The 27,946-nt window shown below is 36.8% G+C and overlaps 2 protein-coding genes and 1 long non-coding RNA gene across 6 annotated transcripts in view; 1 reads left to right on the top strand and 2 right to left on the bottom strand.

The window, feature by feature from the left end:
• LOC141380527 (uncharacterized) overlaps positions 1 to 2,289 on the top strand; it is a 31,344-nt gene extending 29,055 nt beyond the window's left edge. Inside the window, exon 2 of the long non-coding RNA XR_012398657.1 lies at positions 938 to 2,289. This is a non-coding gene — a long non-coding RNA (uncharacterized lncRNA). The remainder of the gene's footprint in view (positions 1 to 937) is intronic.
• Positions 2,060 to 15,168, bottom strand: sars1 (seryl-tRNA synthetase 1). 2 transcript variants are annotated; one of them, XR_012398312.1, is made up of 12 exons: positions 14,969 to 15,168; positions 13,236 to 13,306; positions 13,061 to 13,141; positions 10,378 to 10,536; positions 9,304 to 9,447; positions 8,912 to 9,067; positions 7,182 to 7,403; positions 6,128 to 6,257; positions 5,832 to 5,989; positions 4,977 to 5,746; positions 4,595 to 4,750; positions 2,060 to 4,130 (listed from the first exon to the last, which is right to left on the bottom strand). XR_012398312.1 is itself a non-coding variant. In NM_001003882.2 (11 exon segments), coding segments are annotated over 11 exon segments (1,548 nt in total). In that variant the 5' UTR covers positions 15,105 to 15,152; the 3' UTR covers positions 2,061 to 2,726.
• A 2,549-nt stretch (positions 15,169 to 17,717) lies between these two features.
• The window catches only part of si:ch211-207e14.4, a 25,876-nt gene continuing 15,647 nt past the window's right edge, over positions 17,718 to 27,946 (bottom strand). For all 3 annotated transcript variants that reach the window (XM_073939257.1, XM_683049.9, XM_017353761.4), the window contains exons 9-12: positions 27,767 to 27,833; positions 25,339 to 25,482; positions 25,013 to 25,188; positions 17,718 to 22,605 (exon numbers count right to left, since the gene is read on the bottom strand). In XM_073939257.1, coding sequence (XP_073795358.1) covers positions 22,093 to 22,605; positions 25,013 to 25,188; positions 25,339 to 25,482; positions 27,767 to 27,833 — 900 coding nt within the window. In that variant the 3' untranslated portion in view covers positions 17,718 to 22,092. The remainder of the gene's footprint in view (positions 22,606 to 25,012; positions 25,189 to 25,338; positions 25,483 to 27,766; positions 27,834 to 27,946) is intronic.

Raw genomic sequence — 27,946 nt, 5'->3', positions numbered from 1 at the left:
GCAGATTACTGGCAACCACAGCTGCCGGTATTTTGCCATAAATTTTAGAGATATTTTACACTGTGTTTGCTAATTAACACTGAGTGTTGATAATGTCAACACTTTCAAAAGTGTTATTTTAACACTTTTATAGTGGTTCCCATATAAACAGAGGGATTGTTAATTTTAACTCTAAGGTAGTTAAATCTACTATCTAAAATTTGCAGTGTAGATTTGCCCGAAAGATCACAGCTAAGGTGAAAATCTTTCAATAATAAGTATTAATATCAAAATCAACTGTAGGCAGTCTCTCTCTTATGTCTTGCACCTAAACTTTGAATAGCCTTCCTAGCAAAGTTCGGGAGGCAGAGAAAAACTGTCAGTTTTAAACTAGATTAAATACACATCTCTTTGCATAAGCATACACACAAAACACAAATGCTTTTGAAATCCACATCCTCTAAAGGACTTTAGGCTGCATTATTTAGGGCAACCGGAGTAAAAATACATTATATGCTTTGTTGTGTATCATATCTCCTGTGGGATTTGGATTATATTCCATATTAAGTTTTGTTTTCCTTTCTTTATCACAACAACTTTTGTATTTTAAAAAAATTGTAGCAAGTATTGGAAATGCAATAAAAGATGTATCTGACCTAACGGCGTAGCTGCGACAAATGCCACTTAAAGATTCGATTCACTTGAAAGATTCAACCTTTCCAAGGCAAACCAGTCTGTAAACTCCACCAAGCATGGGTAATCTTGTAAAACTATTTCACTTCCAGACAGGACCAAATACCTGTCTTAATTTAATTACACTTCTGCACACCTGAGGGGGGGAAACTAGATAACTAAATTCCACCCAAATTCCAAAGCAGAAACGGTTTATCCGACCCTGAGGATATTATAATTTGAACGGCATCTGCGCTTATGTTAGTCTGCTTTTATTATTCCTGAGGTTTCCATAATCCTGGACCAGGCCGTATCCTGAGCTGATGCTGTGGTGGCCATAGGGGAGTGGAGAGTAAGAGTCTGATTCCTGAAAGTCACCACAAGGAAAGACAAGTCTGCGCATTGATCTCGTGGGCCAGCATAAACACCCACCGGTGACATACTCACACCTGCTGCTTCTCCACGATGAATGTCCAGCGTTCTTCAGCCTCTGACACCTAGACTACAGCTCTACACAAGAAGTTTGGCCATAGGAGAAATGGTTGTGCCCAACTGAGCCTGGTTTCTCTCAAGTTTTTTTTCCTTCACTTTCGTCAATTGGTGAAGTTTTGTTCCTCGCAACTGTCGCCAATGGCTTGCATGGTTCGGGAAATGTGGAGCTGCGCATTGATGGATTTGCTCTTCAGTGTTTGGAATTTCAGCTGTTAAGCTGAAACTAAACTGAACTTCAACTCTGAAAACTGAACTGAGAGTTTTAATATACTATAACTTCTTTGTTAAGCTGCTTTGACACAATCCACACTATAAAAGCTCTATCCGCTTGTTAAGTGGTGACGTGTTGGTGACGTATGTAATAGTGTTTCCTGGTCCAAGCCGCCACTCATTTGAGTTGAGAAATCATTCGTTTATAATCACTTTTAATTCATATCACACATTGAAGTTAATTTTATAGAAAGTCATAGTGTACACAACAATCTCTGGGTTTGCTGCATATCAAATACCAACATTTTAACAATTTATAAAAAAAAAATGAATCACTTTCTGACCATTGGATATTAGGCATGGACATATATATAGCGATCGTGATTTTCAGAAGTATTAAATCACTTTGTAAACGTTTATTATTACCATTTCATGGGTCTCCCCATTCAGTTGAATAGAGCACTTGGACCCGAAACCCGCTTCGTGTGACGTCACATTTAACAAGCGGATAGACATAAAGATGAATTGAATGTACATGCATCACAGATAATATTAATGTTGGCTTCTTGTACTCTCAAAAGATTAACTAAGTGTATAGTTTTTTGGATATATATGCATCTTTTACTATATTCCAGCGTGGTATTTAACACAACATCTTACGATATTATTAAATGACACAAAGCAATTCAAACACCCGACCAATGTACTCCTTCAGGTATTGATTTATTCTCAAATGCCGTCCTCCTCCTCCTCCTCACACAAGGCATCTTTAGTTAGTACTGTACATATAATAACATTCCCTCTTTTACAGACAAATCACGAGAAGAAATATTTCTATGAAGGAAAGACGTGATGGACGTGATGGAAAGCTGCATTCTGCTGGCTTTAACTGTTGTGACGATGTGAATGTTAGGTGCACAGTAATCAATGATTACCTCTACTTTAAATATAGCACAAATGTTAATTATAAGACAGGATATTGAAAGAAGTCTGTCTGTTATCATAACCAATTTCCAGAATGTCCGAAAACTCTCACCTCTAATCCCAGTACTGACTGTTATGTTCCCTTTAATTCATTGGCAGGTTTGAAATGCAGTGCCTTCAGGAAATTAAAGTGCTGTAAAAGCATTTCCGTCTAATGGCTAAATGTCTTGTCACCATGCATTTAATTGAATATTTCTAAAGACCCCTTGGCATGAAAATGATTGGTTGATGTGAGATAAGATTATAAGCATGACAGCATCACCTTTAGTTCCAGTAGGACTGTCCTGGATGAAAAAGTGAGAGCTCCAGGGGACAGCAATTGTGATCGGGTTACACGAAATGAAGAACCTGTGAACCAATATGATTGGATGAGACTATGGAGGGCGTGTCTAAGAGTCATTGACAGACATGTTCTCCACTTTGTTCTCTAGATCAGCATCGCCGCCCTGATGTTTCTTCTTCTTTCCTCCTTCCTGCTGTTTCTTCTGCTTCTTTGTTGTTTCCTGGTCAATGGGGGCTGGCTTCACAAACTTGATTATTTCTGTTAAACCTAAGTGAAATAAAATAAAGAGAAAATTTACAGCTGGTGGCTTCTTGCTATTGGGGAAAAACAACACCATCTATCTAAAAGGTCTAGTCCAATTCCCAAAGTTTAACTGAATTTTAGTGAAATATAAAAAAGTTTAATCATTGCAGTTAAAGTAACAGGATTTCAAAGTCAAATTTAAGATTTATTAAAGGTCTTTTAGGACCATTATGAGTTATGACTTTTGCAGGGCTTAAAACACTAGCCAGGGGGGTTCGGGAGATTCAAAAGACCCACCCCTCACTGACAAAGGTCCAGAATTTGTTTCATACATGAGCTCATTTGTCCTATTTTGACTATGATGCAATAATAAATGGACTATATGCACAGCTAGTGTTTTTCAGCCAATGATGAACTTCCAGTGAAAGCTTCGTGACTATTATTAATTTCATAAGGTTGCTTTTACAGCATCGATGCTGTAATGTAATTCAAATATAATCAGTTAAATAGATGTAAGCATCCAATTGGTTGTTAACAAAAAAACCTTTAGCATTAGCAGCAGGCTAGCACAGAAAATCCATTGAAAATACTGGAGTAAAATTAATTTCTATATTTTAAAGACGTGGTGTGGAAAAGTTTAATTTAATGCAGTGCTTCTTGTCTGGTCTGACACCCACTTGATATACCTCAGCTCACTGTTTTTTTTCAAAATGTTCAGATCTTAACCGGAAGCCCTGGGGCTGGCTGACTAAAATTAAAAGCCTTTGTGCATATACCCTAATGTGAAAATTACCTATCAAAAAAAGGCTTTAACACCAAGCAAAATATTGTATTGGCTGTCGCCTCAACGTGACTACGGAAAGTCGAACGTGCGGGCAAGATTTCCATTTAAATGAGTGATATTTAAAAGACTATAGGCTACAGTTTTTTTTATTTAAAACTTTAACAGATTCCTTTTTGTGTTCTGAAGTTACATGATGTAACTGATGCATATGATGTAAATGATAATTGATGTAAATCTTTCGGAAATTCGGAAATGTTTTTGGTACATGAAAAAGTGTGGCTATGATGACCATAAAACAAGCTAATCCAGCAAAAAATATTGCTTAAAATGTCACCTAAAATGCAACTTGTTCAAATCCAAAATTAAACATAAAATTAGGCGAATAACTGCAAAAAGGTCCAGTTTTTAAGAAAAAAGAACCACCCCTTTCAGCATGCTGGCTACAGGTCTGCTTTAAACACTATTTATTCAAATGAATTCTTTCTAAAATAAAACCTTGGACAAAGACTTTTACATGCCCCATCAAAACAATTCAAAACTTACTTCTTAGCCACATATTTTAAATAATGTGTCAAAACAAGCAAACCATAGTTGTATACATACACATTCTTAACAACTTTTAAACGAATGTTTTTGTAAGAGAGTTAATTCAACCATATTGGTACATGGAGGATTTGGATTGTTCGTGACTGGACGAATGTTGGCCAGATTAAGGTAGCTTAGACCAGTTTAAAATTATTTAGGTATTTAAGAACTAAATGAATTTAAACCTTGAAATTTAAAATATATTAAGACTCAGTGGACACCCTGAATAAAAAAAAACTTACAATCTTGTACCTTTAATGGGTCAGTAACATATAAAATGGCCATTCATTCATTCATTCTTCATGCATTTTCTTTCAGCTTAGTCCCTATTTATCAGGGGTCACCACAGCGGATTAAAACACCAACTTAAGCCTGGTTTATACCTCTGAACAGAGTAATCTGCGTGACCCACGGCGCATGCCTTGCGCTCTGCCATGCATTTATACTTCTGCATGCTGTTTGTGTTGCTCTGCAATAACACTTCCGAAACGCTAGTCGGCAGTAGGTTTTATTGTCCTCTGTATCGAGTTTCTTCTTGTTTTATTTTACCATTGCTACCTTTCGGCTCAAACTCGCTAATTTTGAGGAGGGAACCAGCAGACATGCAACAACTTTAATCATAAAGTGAACACAAAACAATAGTTTCCATCTGGAGCTCCTTCAAGGGACTTGACACTTGTAAACACTCGCTCCATCGGCTCGCATGGCTCTTAATCCTGCCCACACTCGTCAGCGCTATGCGACGTGTAGTTACATTTTTTGAGAGGTGCACGTCTGTGATGGCCATGGCGAGGGCTATGCAACCACACACAGGGTGCGCTGGAGCCATGCTATGGCCAATTTAGTTTATTCAATTCATCTATACTGCATGTCTTTGTAGGGGACACCAGAGCACCTGGAGGAAACCCACGCGAACACGATGAGAACATGCAAACACCACACAGAAATGCCAACTGACCCTTGCGGGACTACAACCAGCGACCTTCTTACTCTGAGGCGACAATGTTAACCACTGAGTCACCGTCTATAGCATGACCAGTATAGCACAATTCCATAATTGACTAATCTTTTAAACATCATAAACTCAAGAAAAAAAATGTGAGGCAAAAAATATTGGGCATTAACAATTTCCTTGTGTTTGGCTTGAACCTATTGCTAATTCAAAATCAAAGTTCAACCAATGTGGTCAAACTCTTAAAGAACAGACTCAGTTCTGTGTAGTGTATCAAAGACTGAGCGCAACAACTGATGTCAGATTCCCAAACTAATGACCTGAATCAGTTCTTAACGTCATTCAGAAGAATCAGCATTAGAAGTCATCTAAAGAAAATCTATTAAGTATCAAACTTTAGCTAAACAAATCAAGCTTAATAATAACACTCACCTGGAGGCATGAATGCCTTGAGGGGTTCTGGAACAATGATGCCTTCCTCTGTTTGGAAGTTCTCCAGGATGGCACAGATGACACGAGTGGTCGCACACATGGTGGCATTGAGCATGTGCACAAACTCAGCCTGTAATAAAAGCACACAATAGTTAAACCAACCTGAAACTGTAAACATATAATATCCAGAACTTCCTTGCTCAGAAGAGTAGTACCTTGTCCATCATTTTCTTAGTCTGCCCGTATCGAATCCGCAAGCGACGAGCCTGATAGTCTGTACAGTTTGAGCATGACACAAGCTCTCTAAAAGCCTGGGAACCAGGAAACCAAGCCTCTAAATCCAGCTTTTTACTAGCTGCGTGGTTCAAAGCACCTGTGATGTAAAAGAAAACAATAATTTTTTACGTTTTTTATGGAGCGGTCAGAAAAATGTTCAATGTTTTCCAATAAAAAGTCCATTTTTAGTTGCATTGGTGCTCTAAATCAGGGAAAAAGGAGAATGTGAACAAACCTGACACGATGTTGACAATTCGATAAGGAATTCCTAATGTTTGATAAAAGGATTCAGCGGTTCCAATCATTTCATCAAACATCTCCCAGGATTTGCCATCATGAGGAGAGGCGTACACAAACTGCTCAATCTGGAAAGAGAGGTTGTGGGATTCATAACAGTCATTTTGACTTTGTGCTAGGGTCTTTCTGTAATGAAAATCAACTTAATTCAATATTTAAAGTCTGGGTATAGTGATATTAAAATGTTTGTCTGAGTTTGTCACACAACAGAAAAATGTGTCATTAACAGGGTTCATACACATTTTTCCACTACAAAATTCAATGACTTTTTCCAAGACCTTCAAGCTAATTTATATGACCTAATGCCTACATGTACATGGTAAAAAATAAGTAAAACAAAGTATGTTAAAATTTAATACAGCGAGCATATTGTAAAACATGTAACATACTATTTAATTTAGCAGGGTATATGCGGGAATCCTAAAGGTAATTTCAATTTTTTTAAGACTTATTAATTATTAAATATAATTAATATTAAATATTTAAAGACAAGGGTTGTTTTCTGCGACTGGTTTCAGCCACTGTTTAAACTCGTCTTTCTCTCGGGAGTACATAAACTACATAAAATAAATATATTTATGCTTTTTTTGGAGTCAAACTCTTTGGACAATGCTTCAACAAAATAGAGGACCTCGTAAAAAACGTGATTAGGACTTTAATACCTTTTAAGGGCCTACATTTTTTCAGAATTGATTTATCAACCTTCAATACTTTAAGACTCCGCAGACACCCTGGTTAATGAGCGGCGGCTGTCGATTTGCAAAATTAATCTAAATGAGCATCCCTAGTTTGTATATTGTGCCGCGCAAAAAAATACTGAACAAAGAATTGCTGAAAACTCCAAAATTCAGTACTACATACTTTAGAGTCTTTGCTATGTGTTTCAGTAATGCATTTATAACATATATGATTATAGAAACAATTCTCAGAATTTTCTTTACCCAGACTTTAATTGTCATCACTTGGTGTTTCCACGATAAACTAGTTCAGACCTTCTCAAACTGATGGACCCTGAAGATCCCGCGCGTGTCTCTGCCATGAGAGCCCACTTCCTGTCTGAAGCAGGTGGAGAGGCCAGCGTAGCGGATAGGAAGTTCTTCTGGCTTCAGCCACTCATCTCTCAGGAAGGCTGCGATTGGCTGCTCTGATGTGGCAATCAAGTACTTCTCGTCCACTGTGTTATCATCAGACTTCTCACTTCCTTTCCCGATCACCTGAAGAAATACATTATAGGAAATACTGTCATTGTCTGTGGGTTCATACAGTATAAGGGTTATAAATGTGCATGGAAGATGTTGTGTTCAAAGACTCTTCCAAGAAACACAGCTGGACAATGAGTAGTTTGGGAGGATTTAAAGTGGGAAAAAATGCTCTCATCCATCAAATCCAGAACATTTGCTTTCCAGACACTTTTGCATTTTTGAATATTTTCTATGTAAGTGAGAAACAAACTTTTTGGCACAACAATGGCACAAATGCACATGTGTCAAGGCCAGTTCCTGGAGGGCTGCAGCCCGGCACAGTTTAGTTCCAACCCTCCTTCAAGAACTCAATTATTTTGATCAGGTGTGTTTAATTAGGGCTGGAACTAAACTGTGCAGATCTCGGGCCTCCAGGAACTGGTTTTGACATCTGTGCTTTAATGGGATACACAAGGGCGAAATGTACACCATGTCCAAAGGTTTAATATTCTGTTGGACCTTTAAAACCACTGGCCTATTTTTATGACAATGCTTCAGAACATCATGTTCTGAAAAATGTTTCTGCAAAATATTATATAACAAACTGTGGCTGGATCTTCGTTTAAGACCATCCTTAATAAACATCTCCAAAATGGGTCACTGAGCACAAAATAAGGTCTAGAAATGGCCATCCCAGTGTCCTGACCTGAACCTTATAAAAAATATTGTATTAGTGTAATAAACTGAAGAAATGCACCAACATGAAACTTGGGAAATTTAAGGAGAGATTCTGTATGGAAGAATGGAGTCTGATTTCATGCCAGGTGTTCTCAGCAGTAGGGTGGCATTATCCACCTTTTTTCCTTTGGACCATTTGTAAATATTGGGAGCAATTTCTTTATGAATGTAGTTATAGTAAATTGCAAAAACAAAGACAACGAGGTGATTATTAATGAACTGTTCCTTATACTGGAAAAGTATTAACAAATGAGCAGACCGCGAATAACCTGTAAATGCTGAAATTATTTAATCATTTACCAGAAATATTTGGATGTTTTTACTTTGGATTAGAAGGAAAAAAAATGAATTACATTTTAAAGCATCTTCAGAAAAAACGTGAAAGAAATGGAAGTGATTTTTGGAGTGGAGATTATTATCATATTAATACATAAAAATACACAGTAAACGTGTTCAGAAAAAGGTGGATCTAAAAAAAGACTAGATTTATGTTGGAAAGTGGAGGTTGTAATTCAACCTATTAACAGAAAAGTGCTGCTTTGAGGAACATTTGAGGGTACATGGCTATTTACTAATACATTTTTAACCCACGTTCAATTATTGTTCCTTCAAATGCATTTTAAAAATGTAAGACTAAGGATTAAAATTAAAACAAATGTTTAATACAAAGAAACATAACTAATCTGAACAGATAACAACATTAATGAAATAAAATATTTATATAATGTTTTTTTTTATTATTTGAATTCATTTATTCTACCTCGGTGATGGTGTCTGATTAATAAGAGAGACAGGTGACACACCTTGTAGAGCTCCTCGTCAAACTGGCTGAGCTGAGCGACCTCCTGCATGACTTCTTTCCTCATGAAGAAGGGTGTGTACAGGAGGTTGTAGTTCTTGCTGTACAGGATCCGCAGCGCATAGTTAATCAAAGCTTGCTCCAAGAACACTAAAGGCCCCTGAAATAAAACACATGAGCAACAACAATAAAAAATAATGTGTAGTGTTATTTTTTTTTTTTGAAAGAACATTATAAGGTTGTAAATAATATACAAGGCCAAATGGTGTCCACATGTTTAGAGTACAGATATTTAGATTTAATTTACTCAAAAAAGGCACACTTTGTATAATTAAATTCAAAAGCACAGTTTGACAATACAAAAAAGAAGTAATTTCTAGTTAATGGGCATCAAACCTTGAGAAAGTATCCTCTGCTTCCAGCAACAATGGCTCCTTTTTCCCCCTCATATCCATCAACCATGACGACCAGGTCCACATGAGAGTACTTCTTCTGCACCGTGCAGTCACCCCAGGTGCGCTCCACTTTATTATCAGCATCCTGGGAAAGTAAACACCATTTTACCGTAGTCTCCTTTTGTAGGGTTGGTTCCATAACCCAGTGCCATACCTGTATGACCAGCATGTACTGGACTGGACCAAAATATATCTTTCTGAGCTGTTGACTAAAAAGGAAATGCAGGAAATAGAAGATTGGAAACCTGCTGCTTTATATGAAGAACTTAAAAATCTACATTTTTAAATCCGTAAACTGAAAGTAACAATGTCAATTTGTCCTTTTGTTAAAGCTGCATTGTGTACAGGAATTTTGTAACCATGCATGCAATGTCGAAGCAGCTTGCATGTGTGCTTTGAATCACTTTTGCACTATTTTGTTTGTTCAGCACTGAACAGGGACGCTGTTTAATGGAGATATGTATTAACAACAACAACAATAATAATAATAGTAATAGTAAGAGGTAATAATGCATACCTGCTACTGTACTTTAAACAAGTATAAGATGTGTTTATAAGTAGTAAATTTTGTGAAAAAGAGTATTCAAGGCAAGTTACAGCATAATAGATTGAGATTAACAGTTCAGTCAAGATTCTTGAAATATTTAAAGCCAAAATATAGTAAATATATATAAAAGTTATATTTAAAGACAAAACAGGCAATAATTTAGGAGAAGTGTTATTATTTTTGCCAAAAAAGGCAAAATTTAGGAGAAGTGTTATTATTTTTGCCAAAAAAGGCAAAATAAAAAAGTTGCTGCATACCAAGAATGTACTACTTTGATGTTTTTAGTACTGTATTATTTATTGTCTTAAAGTATTTCATGTATATTTGTCTCCTGTATATTGTCTCTCTTTAAAGAAACATTTGTAATATTTTGGAACAGTAAACCTGTCAGGCTAAATAATTAAAATAGTTGCTGATTTGCAGGACTCCGCTGTATTTGTGAAAATTGCGACTGTGGCTGAAACTCACCTCATCGTTGCTGATGGGCACAGAGGGATGTAGGAGGTTGCCGATCTCTCGCAGATACTCAAAGCGCTCTGCCTCCAGCTTCAGCCGGTCACTGTCTGTCTTCTGCACAGCCTCATCCACCAGAACCCGCACTTTCTTTATCTGAGTCACAGTAAGCGGCTGCCGGGGACAGGAAAGAGAGAAAGGATAATTGTTTATTGGGTTTTATATTATATCTTAACATGACAGATCATTTTTTTGCTTTTAGAAAAGGTCTTTTATGATCACCAAAGCTGCATTTCTTGAGGTCAAATATACACAATTAACAGTTTTACTGCAAACTATTATCATTTTTTCTTTACAAATCACACAAAAATGCTGATTAATGCTAAAACAATTGTGCTGCATAATATTTTTGTGAAACTTGTTAAACATTTTAATTTCATGACTCTCTCATAAACTGAAAAAACTGCACTTATTTTAATGAAAATTCTTTAAAGGGCGACCTATTACGCAAAAATCACTTTTCTAAAAGCTTTAAGAACAGTTGTGAGACCATAGTGTGTGAACACAGCCAGCTTTTAAGTCTGAAACCCTTTGCTTAAACCCTTTGATTGACATTCTCCCTTTGTATATGTCATCAGAGGGGAAAAGCCCCACCCATTAGTGACCATCTCTCCCTCATTAGCATAGGACGTTAGTCTTGTTTTTGATCCTGCCACTATGCTGACACACAGGCATTTGTAGCTCCGCTGTAATGACTAAAGTTTATTATTTATTTTTTATTGCGTATTGCATGTCTTTTTCTTTGTCCCAGCTTCTTGCTTTTTTTCTGTAATCCCATAGGCTCCCATTTCAGCGTGATTCATGCTCTGATTTGCTCCTTGTCTCGGAGGCCTGTATAAAGAGGAGCTTCCAGCAGAGTTCGGGAGCTCATTTGTGCTGTGATTGTTGCTGGCAGTGGAGCTCCTGGATTCCCCTTACCCCTCCGGCCGAAGACCAACATTCAATTTTCAGGGCTCAAAATTAACTTTTTTACTTGGTAGCACCGGTGCTCCCAAATTCAAATATTTAGGAGCACCAAAAAAATTAAGGAGCACCAGAAAAAATTTAGGAGCACCAACCAAAAATAAATGAGCACCACTGCAAATTGTATTTTAGGAGATATATTGTATTTTAAAACAAGATCAATAGGACTTACAAAACCAGATACGACTATCTAACTAATGCTGAGATGACTTGATATCTGTGCAATAATTCCAAAACGCATGTCTAATAATTATAGGATATAAATGATGATGACAATGACAATAATAGTAACAATGAATTACATTTCTCATTATCATGCTGCTTTGAATGTGCTTGAATGTAAGTTATCTGCTATAAAATGTCAGTTACTTTATGAAAAAAATGGTGTGCATCAAATAAAAATTGCAGTAAGCAGTAAGAAATAATTATTTTGTGCTATTGTTTTTATATACATGGCAGTTTAATAAATAATATTTCTGCGACAAAACAAACGAAAGATTATAATAAATCATTCAATTTGATGCTGAAAACTGCAAATAGGTCATCAGTAACTAAATAGAAATATAATATACATCTCAAGAAAAAAAATAGACAAAAGAAATAAAGAAAAGTCTCACTTGTACCACTCTTTAAAAGTTTTGTTTTTTACTTTGTGTCATTTTAAATGCTTAGTCTCGTTATGAGCTGATTTACAATTTTCTGTGTTATTGGAAAAGCAGGCGAGTCAGCCGACCCAATATATGAGTAGGACTATTGCGATGCCTGCTCTGTTTTAAGCCGCAGTTTATGAGCAATATGAACCAATACAGCGGCAGGGAAGAGCGATTCAGCACATTTAAAAAAGAAAAATCAAAACAGGTCGCACTACACCCATTATTTGCAGTCGCACAAATGCTCCCAAATATATTTTAAGGTCACATAGATTAAATTTCAGGCGCATATGCGACCAAAATGGTCCCAATTTCGAGCCCTGATTTTGTACCATTGTTCATACGTTCGACTTCTTTTGAGTTTAAGCGTGTAGAGGTGGCCTGCCTATTTATTTGATTACTTTTGAATATGTTTTTGTTTAGGGAGAAAGGTAAGCTTCCTGTACCTTTCTTTAAAAATATAGGTAATATAGGTATAGGTAATTTAGTTCATAGATTATTTTGTTTGTTAGTTTGGCCTGTGGCCACCCTAAAGAGGAGCTCATTTAAATTTGCTACTTTTTTTTCTAAAATAAATCTATTCAATTACTCTCAACTGAGTGTCCAAGTTTGGTTGTCGACCGAAGGGGATCTTTTGCATTAAGTTTTTGTTTTGTTTGGGAAATCCGACATCCCAACACATTAGTTATTCAGTTTATTATGCCCATGTTGTTTTCCCCTAGACTTGGGGCTCCGTCCTCTTTTGAAAAAAACACAATCTCATTTCAATTTAAAGCGACAGTCACCAAAATGGCACAATTAGGATCAAAGCCTAAGTGTTTTATAATCCTTCCAGAATTATAAAATAGTATTTCTGGGGTATTTGAGCTGAAAATGTAAGGAAAAATAATCTTAAACAAAACTTCAATAGAGCGGGAAAAACCTAAAGAAACCAAAAATTGCATGTAATTTGGCAGATTTTGGTTGTTGTTGTTGTTGCAATATTTAGTTTGAATTTAAATGAATTATTCTTCTATATATCATACCGATAACGTTTCTGCAGTGAGGGCTTCCAGATTCTGAGCCTCTTCTGGAAGAGTGTCATCATCCCCTACTGGCTCTTTCTTCTGCAAAATCACAGGAAAATAAACATCTTAATAGCAGTCATTATTAAAACTTAATGACAAAATATCAAAAAAATATTACAGCTGCTTTACATGCCTTCATCTTTTCACCGATGGATTTGCTGCAGAGATTCTTGGCCTTGTTAAGGTTATCTGCTGTGAAACGACCTGGAGGCAAAAAATATTTCGTCAGTGTCACTGATTTACTGACAAGTGGTCTGGCAAGAGTAATTGTAATGTTTTGATAACACCAGGAGAGATGTCAGATCTGTCAAATTGTGTTTTGATGATTCAGAGAGAAAATGTGAAATTATGCCACAAGCTGCAACAGGTTTGTCATTACATACATACATACATACATACATACATACATACATACATACATACATATAGTCACCTTAGATTTATAAGGTTCTATCTGATATTTTTGTCAAAATTAAGTTATTGACATATTCTTATTAATTGACAACTTATTTATGTTATGGGATGCTTTTTTTATAAGTTGTGTACATTTTAAGATTTTTATTCTTTTGAAAACTGGAATTTTTAATGACCATAGAGAGTCAAGTTTAACATCTCATCTGAAAGACGGTGCTCACCGAGCAGTATAGAGTCCCCATCAATATACTGGGGAATACTACACCAATCAGTTCTGAAAACTGAAACATCTTTTATGTTGATAAACAAATTAAATATCCATATATACAAAATTTTATTCATTTATGTACACACACACATACATACATATATATGTATGTGTGTGTATTATATATATATATATATATATATATATATATATATATATATATATATATTTGCGTGTGTATTTGCTTTTTTTCATTGTAATATTAAACTGCAAGACAAGAGCAAACACTTTCAGAATCTAAAGGCAAAATGCAATTAATATCCATGACTCCTGGCGAACATTATTAATTTAATTCACAGACTTAGAAAATATGACTGTGTTCATAATAGTCTGTAATGACATGAGCTGATGCTGTTTGTTTACAACGCCAGACAGAGAGGATTTGCCTTTACATGCTTATATATATATATATATATATATATATATATATATATATATAAATATAATTACTATTAGTTATTTGTTAATTTATTAAAGAGCCAGTTAAATAATCAAGGAAAAACAAAAGGAAAAAAATTATCTTGAATGTCTTGTCAGGCAAGTATTTTTATTTTTTGGCGAAGTGTCCCCTTAAGGCATCCCTGGTTCCTTTGTTATCATGTAACATATGTGACAATACTACGTTGAAATGTCTTAATTCTTTGATTTTTTTATTATAAATTTTTTTTTAGATAGGTATAAAGTAATCAAACATTCAATTTCCAATCGGTCATCTTGTCATAGTAATTAACATGGTAAAGCACTAACATGAGAACAGTGCTGACAGTCAGCAGCTCCTCCTCTGACAGAGATTGCATCAGATCCAGCCGGATGATGCTGCTGCGACAGATTTAATCAATACATACTTATACCTCACAACATCCAAATACCATGCTATAAACATATATTACGCTCAATAAACACATACTAATTTTATGAACTGAAATGAGTAAGATTAAGCATAGTATGGCAGCTGGTTTATCCATTAGCATCAATGCTACATGCTATTCCAGAACACCGGTAATGCGGTTTCTGCTCATTTCGACACATTTTATATTAGTTACTACGTGACATGACACCGTAAGTGTGTATTTCCCATGATATAGTCATGATCTTAAATAATTAATCGGTTAAAGGTGTCACAATCTGTTCTCATTCACAGGCTGCCATGTGTTACATTAGCTTTAGCGTTAGCCTTCACTCACATTTTCTCCATTCTGTGTCCGCCTGGACCAGTTTATCCACCAGAGACACATCTTTGAACCGTTTCCTCTGAGTTTCCCGGATAATTTCAGGATCGCCGCCTTTGTCGGTGCGAAACAGGTCTAAATCGAGCACCATTATGCCTGTGGACGAGGTGCGCGGTGCGGATGAATGGAGGAGGAAAGGAAAATCCAAAAAGTGTGGAGGAATATGGAGAGGAGGCGCTAGAGAGCTTATGCATACTCATCACTCAACCGTGCTGAAGTTAAAATCATTTATTATAGAAGATTTTTGAGAATTATGCTTTCATTTTATTCTATAATGTTAATTACATAATGTTGGCAAAAATAATTAAACCAGTCTAAGCTAGTTGGCTGGTTTTAGAAGAGTTTTGCCCATTTACAGGTCTTACCTGGCCATTCTGGGAGATGACCAGCTAAAACCAGCTTCAGGTAAAGTTGGTTTTATATTCGCACAGTTAATTTAAACGGTCTCTATATTGTTTACCACACGCTAATTATATTGTGTCTGATATCTCTTTTAAATATGACTTCAAAACAACATTAGCACTATTTGACTGTAAGCAATTTGGTACTTTCATAGTCATTCATTCATTTTCTTTTCGGATTAGCCCCTTTACTAATCAGGGGTCGCCACAGTGGAATGCACTGCCAACTTACCCAGGATATGTTTTGCGCAGCAGATGCTCTTCCAGCTGCAACCCAACACTGTAAAACATCCATTCACACTACGGACATTTTAGCGTACCCAATTCACCTATACCATGTCTTTGGACTGAGGGAGAAACCAGAGCACCCGGAGAAAACCCACGTGAACACAGAGGGTTTTGCAAACTCCACAGAGAAATGCCAACTGACCCAGCCAGCTCGAACCAGCGACCTTCTTGCTGTGAGGCGATCATGCTACACACTTTGCCACCATGACGCCACTTTGATAATCATTTGCTGCTCATATGATTTCTATATTTAAAATTTGCGAATTTTACTATTCTGAAATAATATTATATTAGTAAGGAGAATGTGCGAATATAAAACCAACTTTACCTCAGTCCTGACCAGGCTGGCTAGGTGGTCATCTCCCACTCCTAGCCCAAAGAAATGGCCAAAACCCCTCTAAAACCAGGTTGGTCGACCAGCTAAAACCAGCTAATCCGCTTAGGCAGTTTTTTTTTCCAGCAGGGTTTTTTTTTGTGCTGGAAAATCATGTTATTGATTTTACTAATTCCAAACCATTGAGACATTTGTTGGTCTTCACATGGCTCCAAATACAGTAAGATTCACGACTCTCGAAGTCCAAAAAGATACAAAATAAATCTCAAAACAGACCAAATGCCTTTAGTGGTTCAATAGCAGCTAGCTCTCTGCAACTTTCACATGGTTGCCCACTGATGCAGGTCAGAAACTGGATGGGAGATTACATGGGAAAGCTAGGTTGCTGCCGGAAGTGGAGTTAGTGAGGCCAACAGTGGGGAACTCAACCTGCGGTCTGTGTGGGTCCTAACGCCCCCGTATATTGATGGGGACTCTATACTGCTCAGTGAGCACCTTCTTTCGGATGAGATGTTAAACCTGACTCTCCAGGATGTCCTTCAAAAAGAGTAGGGGTTTAATCCCGGCCTTCTGGCCAAATTTGCCCACTGGCCTCTGTCCATCATGACCTTCTAACCATCACCATATCATAATTGGCTTCATCACTCTGTCTCCTCTCCACAAATCAGCTGGTGTGTGTTGTGCGGTCTGGCTGTGTAAATTGCCATTATATAAAGTGCTTTGAGTGCTTGAAAAGCGCTATAAATATGTACAAATTTTTTGTGTGCACATTAAACAAAAATAATTTTATTTAACAGAGTCTTCTCCTCAGTGTCTCCTCATATTGGGCATGGTCATGAGCACTGAGGAGCGACGTACACCTTTCTGGATTTTGAGTTGGGAGCATTGCTGTGTAAGATGAATGAAATCTTAAATTTCTTCAATAATATCTTAATTTTTCTTCTGAAGGTGAATGAAGGTCTCGGGGAACTGGGGAGTGACATTAAGGTGAGGTGTAATTAATAACAATTTTCAGTTTTGAGTGAACGAACACTAAAATGAGGCTCATATTTCCAAATAATATTGAATTTAAATTACTTTTTATAACAGAGTTGGATTGGCACACGTTTAATTAAGGATATAATTGTGACACTCTCTAGCCTAAAAAACAAATCTTCAAAATGTATAAGAATTAATCTTTTTCTAATCTTGTTTTCTCCAGTTCCCATATTTGAGTTTTTGCAGGCAAACTAATCAGACTCTGTGTTCGATTTTAGCTCATTAATGGACATAATAAAATTACAGTTCCAGTGGGATTTTAGAATTGTCAGTTTATGGGGACATTCAACAGTAAACATACGCGTTAGTGGAGCACAAAGCAAAACATTTCCTTCTAAATTGCTCGCAATCATGGGGGAAGTGGGGGGAAATATATCAGCTTTCTTGGCTAGCTTTGGCAAGATTTTACAAGATTTATAGGTGAAGGAATTTACGATTGTTTACTGTAACACAGAAAGCTGTTGTCTTTGAGTTTCCTGCTAATGATCAAATGGAAGAAAAACTATTTCATGTAATAAATTGTTCCTGTTGCCTTCTAAGCCTATGATCCATAAATCAAGGCTTCCTAACAAGCGGTATTTTGTAAAAAGACAGCTGTTTCGGATTATACACCAAAAGCCAAACATCGTATTCCAGTAAAATAAAGGATAAATACACTGCACTCTTTAATAAAAGCAATACAATTTCATTCACACAACACATCAAGATCATACATTTTCCAAAGCAATTTATGTAAGGTTAGGTTTTATTTAAAAAAACAGATGCCAAGCAGTACGGTTTAAACTTTGGCATGAACAATATTACACATTGTAAAAGACATGAAAAGCTGTGCATATTAAGTCACGCACTGACATTAAGAGGTATTTTGTCAAAACTAAAATATAAAAGGTTCCCTTCATGTAATACAAACAATTGCATCATAACACACAAACTTATAAGAAACCAACATGCCATATACAGTATTACAAAAGTAAATACAAATAACACAGTTTAATGTCATGAAAAGATTAAATAAATAAAAAAAAGTGTCCTTTTTTTTTTTTTTTTGATTGTAGTAGACACCAAATGAAGGTGCATGCAAACACTTGGAATATGTACTGTAACATTTAAGAACATAAGCAGCACCTCTGCAAATAATGCTAAATAAATACACACTCATGTTAAAAAAATATCTTTCACAGCATTCAGCAACCTCAATATACTTCACATTCCCTATTCCACAATCTTAATTACTTATCTATTAATGTGGTTGCTAAGGGGTTGTGAATGTTAGCATGAGGAATCTACATGACATTGTGGCCGTTTTCTGAATAGGGTTTTGAGCCCGTATTTATTGTGCATTAATTATCTTCCTCCATTGACATTGTGTGATTTATTCCAAGCAACTGTTCCCAAAAAACACACTTGTGGATTTACGAACAGCGTGCACCAGAAGCCCATCATCATCAGCTTTGCTTGTTTTTGCGATCCTATGATTTGCGCAGCTTAATTATTCATACTTGTCCACCTTCTCTCTAAAATTAAATCTCATATACTCATTTAAGCCAGCGTTGCAAATATCTGTCATCCCTTTAACATATAATCCATTAAAATGAATTGTTATTTTTTAAGATCGAACACAAAAAACAACTGAATGCTACTGAAAATGACCAATAAAAATATACATGTTAATCAGTGATTGTATTATAGGATTAAACGATACATGCTGCTTAACTTTAAATACATACATATTGTTTATCTTTTGCAGAGAAAAAAAAAACACAGCCACCAGACAAAGATTAAACTGTCTAGTGCACGTCAATCGCCCGTTTTAATCTGGTCGAATGGTTCACTTATGTTAAAGGTGCCATAGAATGAAAGTCTGAATATACTTAAGCAGATAACTGAATGATACGAGTTTAGTACATGGAAATGACATTCTGTGAGTGTAAATCCATGTAAAAAATGGCCAATTAAAACAAAACACAAACTTTCATTCACACAGGATCCTTAATATCATCCCAGGCTGCGTTTAATTAGCAACAAGTATTAGCGTCTTGTCTAGTGAGATTACAACATTCATAATTTTCCCCTCCCCAATCTTACTGTTTATCTGGTTCTTTATTGAACGTGCTATGTATGTGAAACTCTTATTTTGAAAACGGGAGAGGCAGGAAGACTAAAAAGGAGATTTGTCATGCAGTCAAAATGTAAAATGCAGGATATACAGATTAAAAATTTATTCAGCGCCACCCCCAAGAGTCATTTGGTCTGTTGACGTGTATCTCTTGTTAGTTTAACATGTATACTGTAAAAATGACTGCTTATGTTAGTAACAGACACAAGTAAGCTGATTAATTTCTTTAGTTCTTATTGTGATTTATTCAGCAGGGAAAGAAACTCTCAAGTTTATGCAGAGGTCAATAATAATTCCTGCCTGTGTTTTGAGATGTGTTAAAGCTTAAAAAAATACAACACTTAAATACATCTCTGTCTGCCCCTTTTGTAGAATATAATTTTTATAATTGATTGTTTTGCATGTGTGTGTGTAAGAGAGAGAGAGTGCGAGCACGCACCAAAGAGTGCTTCAAAAATAATAAAAACCCAACTTTTCATTCAAGGTGTAGTTCCTGTGGTTATAAATGAGCACAACCATTTCTGCCGAGTTTAACTTAGTTAGTCAATGCACTCTATAGTACCTTTAATCGTCTATGGGTCACCAAAATATAATTTTCCAATGTGGTGCTGATAACAGACCTCTTTTAATGTAATACAAATGCATCACTTGTTAATGCACTTGTAATGTAAATGGCAATATGGACAATAAATATTATACTCATTCACACTCATACACTACAGACAATTTAGCCTACCCAATTCTCCTGTACCGCATGTCTTTAGACTGTGGGAGAAACCGAAACATCCGGAAAAAACCCACACGAACGCGGGGAGAACATGCAAACTCACTCAGAACACCAAACTGACCCAGACGAGGCTCGAACCAGCGACCTTCTCGCTGTGAGGCGACAGCTCTACCTACTGCACCCCACATTGCCCATTTGAAGTATAATTTAAAAGATAATATTTATAATAAACTTATTACAGTAAAAACAAAAACAATTCTATTAATTACACGATGGAGTTTAATGCCAAATAGCAACACAAGTCAAGCTTTTGCATTAATTTGCTTGTAATGTTATGTGCATTTTTGTCGAAAGTATTTACATTATTAAAAAATTGGAATCATTTACAACTTTTAATCGAAACGCTTAATTTCAGTTTGCTATAAAACTATAAAACAGGCAAAAAGGTTACGTTTAAAGGGCGCCTATGGTGAAAAATCTACTTTTCAAGCTGTGTGGACAGACATGTGTGTAGGTATAGTGTGTAGACCGTCATATTGCGGTGATATAAACACACACAGTCCTTTTTTTTTTTTTTCAATTAAACAACATAAAAACGTTGGACCAATTGGAGCAGTTTTGAGATTGGCCGCAACTTGACCTAGGAGTGCAGTCCCCCCGCCCACCAATATTGATTGACAGGTGTGCATTACCATATCCTCAGTTTGTTGTGTCACGTCTGCCATTTACAGCATGTGAGTCAAAGCGATGTCACCAAAGAAACACCCTTGCTCTATTTTTAGATGCAAGGCTCATTGGGCTCAACACAAGATTAACATTCACCACATGATCGCTCTCATTGGCGCCATTGTCTGTAACTTTAGGTGGGTTTGCAAACGTGTACTTTTCATAACATCTTCCTTAAACTTCAGCCGTTTGCATTTCCCGCGGACACAGAAGCTCACAGAATCTTAACTAGGTGCAGCTGGAAAGTGCGCGCACGTTGTCTCACGTGCGTGTCTCTCCATTGGAAAAATGAACTTGCCTTAAGCAGGTCGCACATCAGAAGTACCACTTGGCGAAGTGCAGCGCCATGCATTCTAGAATTCTAAACATAGGTTTCTATCAGGATACACACACCGACGCCGCAAGTTGGCAGCTGTCCGCGGCGCCCAGCCATGACTCAGGACACTGTTCATATTTCTACAACAAAGCGCCAACTGAATAGTTTCATTTTAAATAACATGCAAATGTGCAAGCAGTGTACAAGCTCGGAACTTTAAACTAGCACACAGTTGGCTGTAAAACTATACAAAGACACAAATGACTTTGTACTCTCTGCTTGGTCTGTCTCCGAGTTGTACATGTACGGCTGAATGCTGGTCCTCTCACTCATGTTGATTCTCTCTGTCTGCCTGTCTCCATCCCCTTGTTAAGTTGTGCAGGAAGTTGAAACTAATTTTAATGTGAAACAACACGCCCCTAAAACAGCGAGCTGTGTACACCCCCCCAAAATGACACTTGTTAACACATTATAATATAAAAATCTAAACTCTGTTTTGAACTGAACCTAAACTGGCACACTTAGAAAAACCTTAATATTAAAAATAATTCTTAGAAAAGGGGTAAACTAGGTGCCCTTTAGTTTAAAATGACTATCTCTGTTATAGAGGTTCTCCCCAATGATCCCCATCATTCTCTTTTCAGATGAGATGGTGGGTCAAATCAAAGCTTACTATGGGCCATCCTTGGCCCTTGTTTGTACATCTCTGTATTATCCCATAAGGTCACAGGAGAGAATTTTTGAATGGGAATGAAGCGACGCAACTGACACAGGTAGGATTGAGGTAAAGTTGGTATTATATTGCCACATTTGGACTTTCTCCTTGATGATATAATATCAGAAAAGTATATTTTCTAAATATGGACATTATATCAGCTGTCAAAGTACAACATCTCACAGTCAATTAAAGAGTGCTAGTGTTGTAGGGTAGTCATGTGATTTCAAACCAGCATTAGAATTTGCAGATGAGAAAGATTTGTAATCATACCAGGCTCATGCGCAAAAATTGACTGGAACCATACCTGACAACCATTCGGCATGATTGTGGAAAAGCAGCTTATCATATGGATTATACGTTTAAATGGACGGGGTGTTGGATTACGGTGTTATGATTGCATCTATTATTGCCATTCTTATGAAATGATTGGATTTCCTCCATGCTCCTCTTCAGAGAACTGTGCTTTGGCTTCCTGGATGGCCAGCTGTAGTGTAGCTCCAGTCGGCAGTTTGTAATAGCCCCTTTCTGAAATGTTCTCCACCTGCAGATAAGCTCCAGGCTTCTGCAAAGCCAATCCATGAAGATGAGAGAAGAGCAAAGGGAAGTCTTTAGTCAGGGTGTATCTTGAAGCCAGACTCAGCGCTGCTGGGATATCAGACTCTTGCGAGTACTCGAATATGGCCACCATGTATTTGGAAAGGTCATGACCCAGAGCTTTGGCATAGCACAGCTGTTCTCCGATCATAGAAACCACAGCTAAGGTGGTGTTCTCCAATGGTTCCTCATCCTCGGACTGGTTGATCTGGTTCTGAAGGAGACCTCGAGAGCAGATGACCAGAACAAAGTCACACTCCTTCATTATCCTGCAATGCCAACCCATAAGGCCCTCCTCCATAATGCCCAGGGCCTCCCACAGGTCCAAATGCACCTGAACAGGAAAAATATATATTATTAATGGAGATAAATTTGAGGTGAAGAATTTAAAATATTAGATATTTGATATAACACGCAAACTATTCTATTAACCTCTCCCATTTTGGAAGAATGGAAAGCAATTGTTATAGAAATATGGAAGATGGAAGTTCACTGCGGCATTCAGCTCAAGACTCCTCCAACCGGCGAAGCTGTGGATTGTGAGCCACAACCTGTGTTTTTATTTGGTAAAATTGATCTATTACATGCAGAGTTTCTAGAGTTAACGGTATGTTGTAGCAAGGACGTAAACTAGGATGTAAACAACGGGAAATGCTGTTTGGCACCACTAACAATTTCAAGAGTTCACACTTAGCTGATGATTGATAATAAAGCGTATTTGGCATGCTGTCCTGGGAGAGAGGCCTGAGTTCAGAATATCTTTAAGCCCACGGCTCACTCCCGTTTGAAGGGTGAGAGGAGAGTTTGAGCTCAGGTAGGTCTCAAGAACTCCCCTGCTTGTGAACTGCTGAGATAAATTTGACTGGAGTTGCCTTAGGGTGCTATTTAGAAGTAGTCACGTGAACACGGGGAGAACATGCGAACTCTGCACAGAAACGCAGACTGGCTTGTAGAGGGCCGAACCAGCGGCGTTCTTTCTGTGAGGAAACAGTGCTAACCACTGGGCTGTCGTGCTGCCCTCTTAGAGAAGCGGAGGAGTAGGGGTGGAAGAGGGGATTCTTCAAGATGAAGATGACTAGAGTAGGAAGCTCTGGTAATGTATAGAGTGTCAGTATTCGCCTGATTGGTGCAATATATGGAGCTGAAGCAGAACCAGCTGTGTTTAATCATAAGCATGTTATGTGATCCCCTCAAAATTTGTTTATAAATAAACCACTTAGCTACGAATTCATATTTATCAGTCAGCCCACTGTAACAAGCCACAATCTCCAGCAGCGCTGCAGTGTCTCTCTATGTGGACGCTTTCGGTTCTCAAATAACCAACTCGCAAAAGATATGTAAATGTATCACATAACTTACATATTCTTATAACCCAAACATATGTAAAAGACAATTGTCAAAATTTATTTTAGAGAACAGACGTGAGGTTCAGCTGTGTGCTCTTCATTTCTGTCTGATTCAGCTACTGTTTACACAGCACAAAAGCACGTGCTTGTAGGAAATATGACGGTCGTTTTCATGTTAGCTAAGTAGCTGTATATAATCAAAGTATATATGATATATGAAATAATCATGTGATTTTCTACAAGTAAAGCATGAACATACATTGCTTTGCATCTTATAAACACAACCAAGCCTTAAAAATACACTGTGGACCAGCGCTTTAAAACTAACTAAAAACAACAGAAGGGTTATGAAAGAGTCTTACATTCTTCTTTACCTTGCTGTTTTATGCAGTATGCGTAGACATTAGATTCTCCAAAACTACTAGCTTACGATTAAATTCCACATTACGAATAAACAATAAAAATAAGCAATGCCTGATTTAAACAAGGAAAACAACAACAAGAACAACAAAGTAAGTGTTTTGGAGTAGCCATCACAAAGCCCTGATCTCAATCCTATAGAAAATTTGTGGGCAGAGTTAAAAAAGCTTGTGCGAGGAAGACAGCCAACAAATCTGACTCAGTTACACCAATTCTGTCAGGAAGAATGGGCCAAAATTCCTTCAAACTATTGTAAGATGTTTGTGGAAGGATACCCAAAACATTTGACCAAAGTTATTCAGTTTAAAAGCAAAGCTAACAAAATACCAAAGAAATGTATGTAAACTTTTGACTGTCTAGAAAATAATTTTTTAAAAAATTCTCTCATTATTCTGGCGTTTAGCAAATGTCCATCATTTAGGTAATCCTAACAGACCTAAAATAGTTCACGTTTAGTACCGTCAGACATATATATAGCACTTCTACTCTTAGGAAATGGTAATTTGATAACTTACTTATACATCATTAATACATTTACATTTACATTTAGTCATTTAGCAGACGCTTTTATCCAAAGCGACTTACAAATGAGGACAAGGAAGCAATTTACACAACCAAGAGCAACAATGAATAAGTGCTATAAGCAAGTTTCAGGTCTGTAAAGTCTAAGAAGGGAAGTATTAGTAGTATTAGTATTTTTTTTTTTTTTTTTTTGTACAGTTAGTGTGATATTCAGAGAGGCAATTACAGATTAGGAAGTGTCATCAAAAGGAAATAATGTAATCAATTAAAAAATGATGGAATACATTTTTTGCTTATTGTTAATAACGATTAAATGAGTCAACCAATAATAACTAACAGAACTTCATAAACTGTTACTTAAAATCTTTGTGTTTAATGACCTTTCAAAGATGGCATATTACATAATTAAATGTTTTATTGTAATCTTAACATGCTTCTAAATTAAAAGCTTACTTGAGTGGCCATGTGCCTTTGCAGAAAAGCAGCCAGCTGCAGCACGACCCTGACATGTGCAGGACCATCGTTGCTAGAGTAGCAGATCAGGAGGCGAGGGGGGCGCATGCTTTTGTCCAACAAAACACATTGTCCTTCACTTTCAGTTTTTTTGTTATAGTACTGTTCTGCAATCTCTGCCAAAAAGATAAAAAAAAACAGTTCAATAGCACCGTTGGCATTCAAACACTTTCCAACTATATTTATGGCTAAATAAAAGGGAGAACACAATGTCAAAAATAACTTATACTTTAGCCAATGCATACTTATAGTTATAAAGCTCAAACCTGGTCTTAATTTGGCTTCTTTCTTTTTTATTCTTTTCTTGTAGAAAATGGTGAAGGCGAGCACTGCGGTTGCAGCCAGCAGGACTCCTACAGACAGCAGCACCATCAATGAAGGCCTGTCGGTCAACTGTGAAGCCGGCGGCTCTGAATGTGAGAGTGGAAACAGAGTAAACACATTAAGACATTTAGCGGGTGTTACCTCTATAAAAGCTGCCTGACATGCTGCTCCACCCGCAGTTACTGCATGCACTTCAGGCAAATTTTTGACATTTTTTTATGCTCATCATTAAACGTGTCCTGAAAGGATCAGTTCAGTCAAGAATTTTATTTCTTCTTTCTTCATTGCCAATGAGCCAGAAGAGCAAAATGTAAATATTGCTTTGGTGGTAGTATACACATTAGTTCATTTTCCTTCAGCTTAGTTCTGATTAATCAGGGGTTGCCACTGCGGAATGAACCACCAACTACTCTGACATATGTTTTAAACAGCAGATACCCTTAGTACCGCCAGAACTCAGCACCACACTGGGAAACTACACTTACATGACAAAACTACAAAAAATGACAAATACCATAAACAAACTAAGAACACACATCAGTCCATCAGTCTCATTAATACGTTTCATAAGGATCATTATTAGTGATTTTGTACCAATAATCATAATAGAATAGCAATTCGTCATATTATAATGATTTATAATGGATAATGCAAAGTGAGGAATGGAGTCTTCAAAATTCAGCTTTGAATTACAGGAATAAATTACATTTGAAACTACATTCAATGAGAAAATTGATATTAATATAAATTATAATAATGTTTCACTGCTGTTTTGGATCAAATAAATGCACCCTTGGAGAGAAGAAGGATGTATGGTGGCATGGACAAATAGAAGGATGGATGGAGGGATGGACAAATACAAGGATGGATGGAGGGATGGACAAATAGAAGGAGGGATGGACAAATATAAGGATGTATGGTGGCATGGACAAATAGAAGGATGGATGGAGGGATGGACAAATATAAGGATGGATGGAGGGATGGACAAATACAAGGATGGATGGAGGGATGGACAAATAGAAGGAGGGATGGACAAATATAAGGATGGATGGAGGGATGGACAAATAGAAGGATGGTTTGAGTGATGGACAAATAGAAGGATGGATAGAGGGCTGGACAAATAGAGGGATGTACGGAGGGATTGACAAATAGAAGGATGGATGGAGGGATGGACAAATATAAGGATGGATGGAGGGATGGACAAATACAAGGATGGATGGAGGGATGGACAAATAGAAGGAGGGATGGACAAATATGAGGATGGATGGAGGGATGGACAAATAGAAGGATAGATTGAGGGATGGACAAATAGAGGGATGGTCAAATAGAAGGATTTATAGAGGGCTGGACAAATAGAGGGATGTACAGAGGGCTGGACAAATAGAAGGATGGATTGAGTGATGGACAAATAGAAGGATGGATAGAGGGCTGGACAAATAGAGGGATGTATGGGGGGATTGACAAATAGAAGAATAGATGGAGGGATGGACAAATAGAAGGATGGAGGGATGGACAAATAGAAGGATAGATTGAGAGATGGACAAATAGAGGGATGGATGGAGGGATGGTCAAATAGAGGGATGTAGGGAGGGATGGACAAACAGAAGGATGAATAGAGTGACGGACAAAGTTTTGACTGGCAGTGCAAAAATAAATCTCAGACTGTAAACACAAAACATAACCAGTATCTTAACAGTACACATAACATAATATTACAACAACAACTGTTTTCTTTTAAGTCCGTTTTAAAGACCTTCTGCATATATATATATATTATTTTATTTTATTTTTTTTTCACTTTTAATACTCCTTGATCACTGTTTTATTGCTAATATTTGTTAAATGTTTCTTTCATATTCTGCTTTCTTCTCTGTTTTTAGTACTCCTACTGTATGTTCAGCACTTTGGTTAGCCTTGGTTGTGCTTCAAATAAATATTTGATGTCATAAGCGAGTGCTGCTCACTTGTTTGGTTTGGCTGACTACTCCAATATTAAAAAAAAAAAAAAAATACTACAAACCATGAGTGTGTGTGCATTTATGTGTCTGTACACCTTCTTTATTAATTAAAGTCATTTCTACAGTGTTTTTTTTTTTGGCACACAAAAATGTTTTTGGTGCTTTGTGTGTTTACATGTGAACCACTAAAGTCACATGAATGTTTTGATAATGTTTTAGTTCCTTTTCAGGAATGCTGCTGTCTATGGAGGACGAGGAAGCTCTCAGATTGTCTCTAAAATATCTTAATATTTTGTTCTGCAGATGAATATCTCAGTGGATTGGAGCAACATAAGGACGAGTATTTACTAAAAAAAAATCATGTTTGGGTGAATTTAACCTTTAACTAAAGTTTACATTTGTTCAACATTACCTTCAGAGCTATGATTCACTACAACCAGAAATGTTTTTCTGACAGCATCCACAACATCAGCAGCGATCTAAAAGGGAAGATAAGTACAATAATTACTGATGAAAACAGTTCTGACAAAATAAGTGGAACATAAAAAGCTGAGCGTTTATACTTTTAGAAAGCTGCAGTTAAACTATTGGC

The sequence above is a fragment of the Danio rerio genome, chromosome 23, assembly GCF_049306965.1.
Source record: "Danio rerio strain Tuebingen ecotype United States chromosome 23, GRCz12tu, whole genome shotgun sequence".
Classification (NCBI taxonomy): domain Eukaryota; kingdom Metazoa; phylum Chordata; class Actinopteri; order Cypriniformes; family Danionidae; genus Danio; species Danio rerio.
This window is presented reverse-complemented; position numbering and strand designations above follow the sequence as displayed.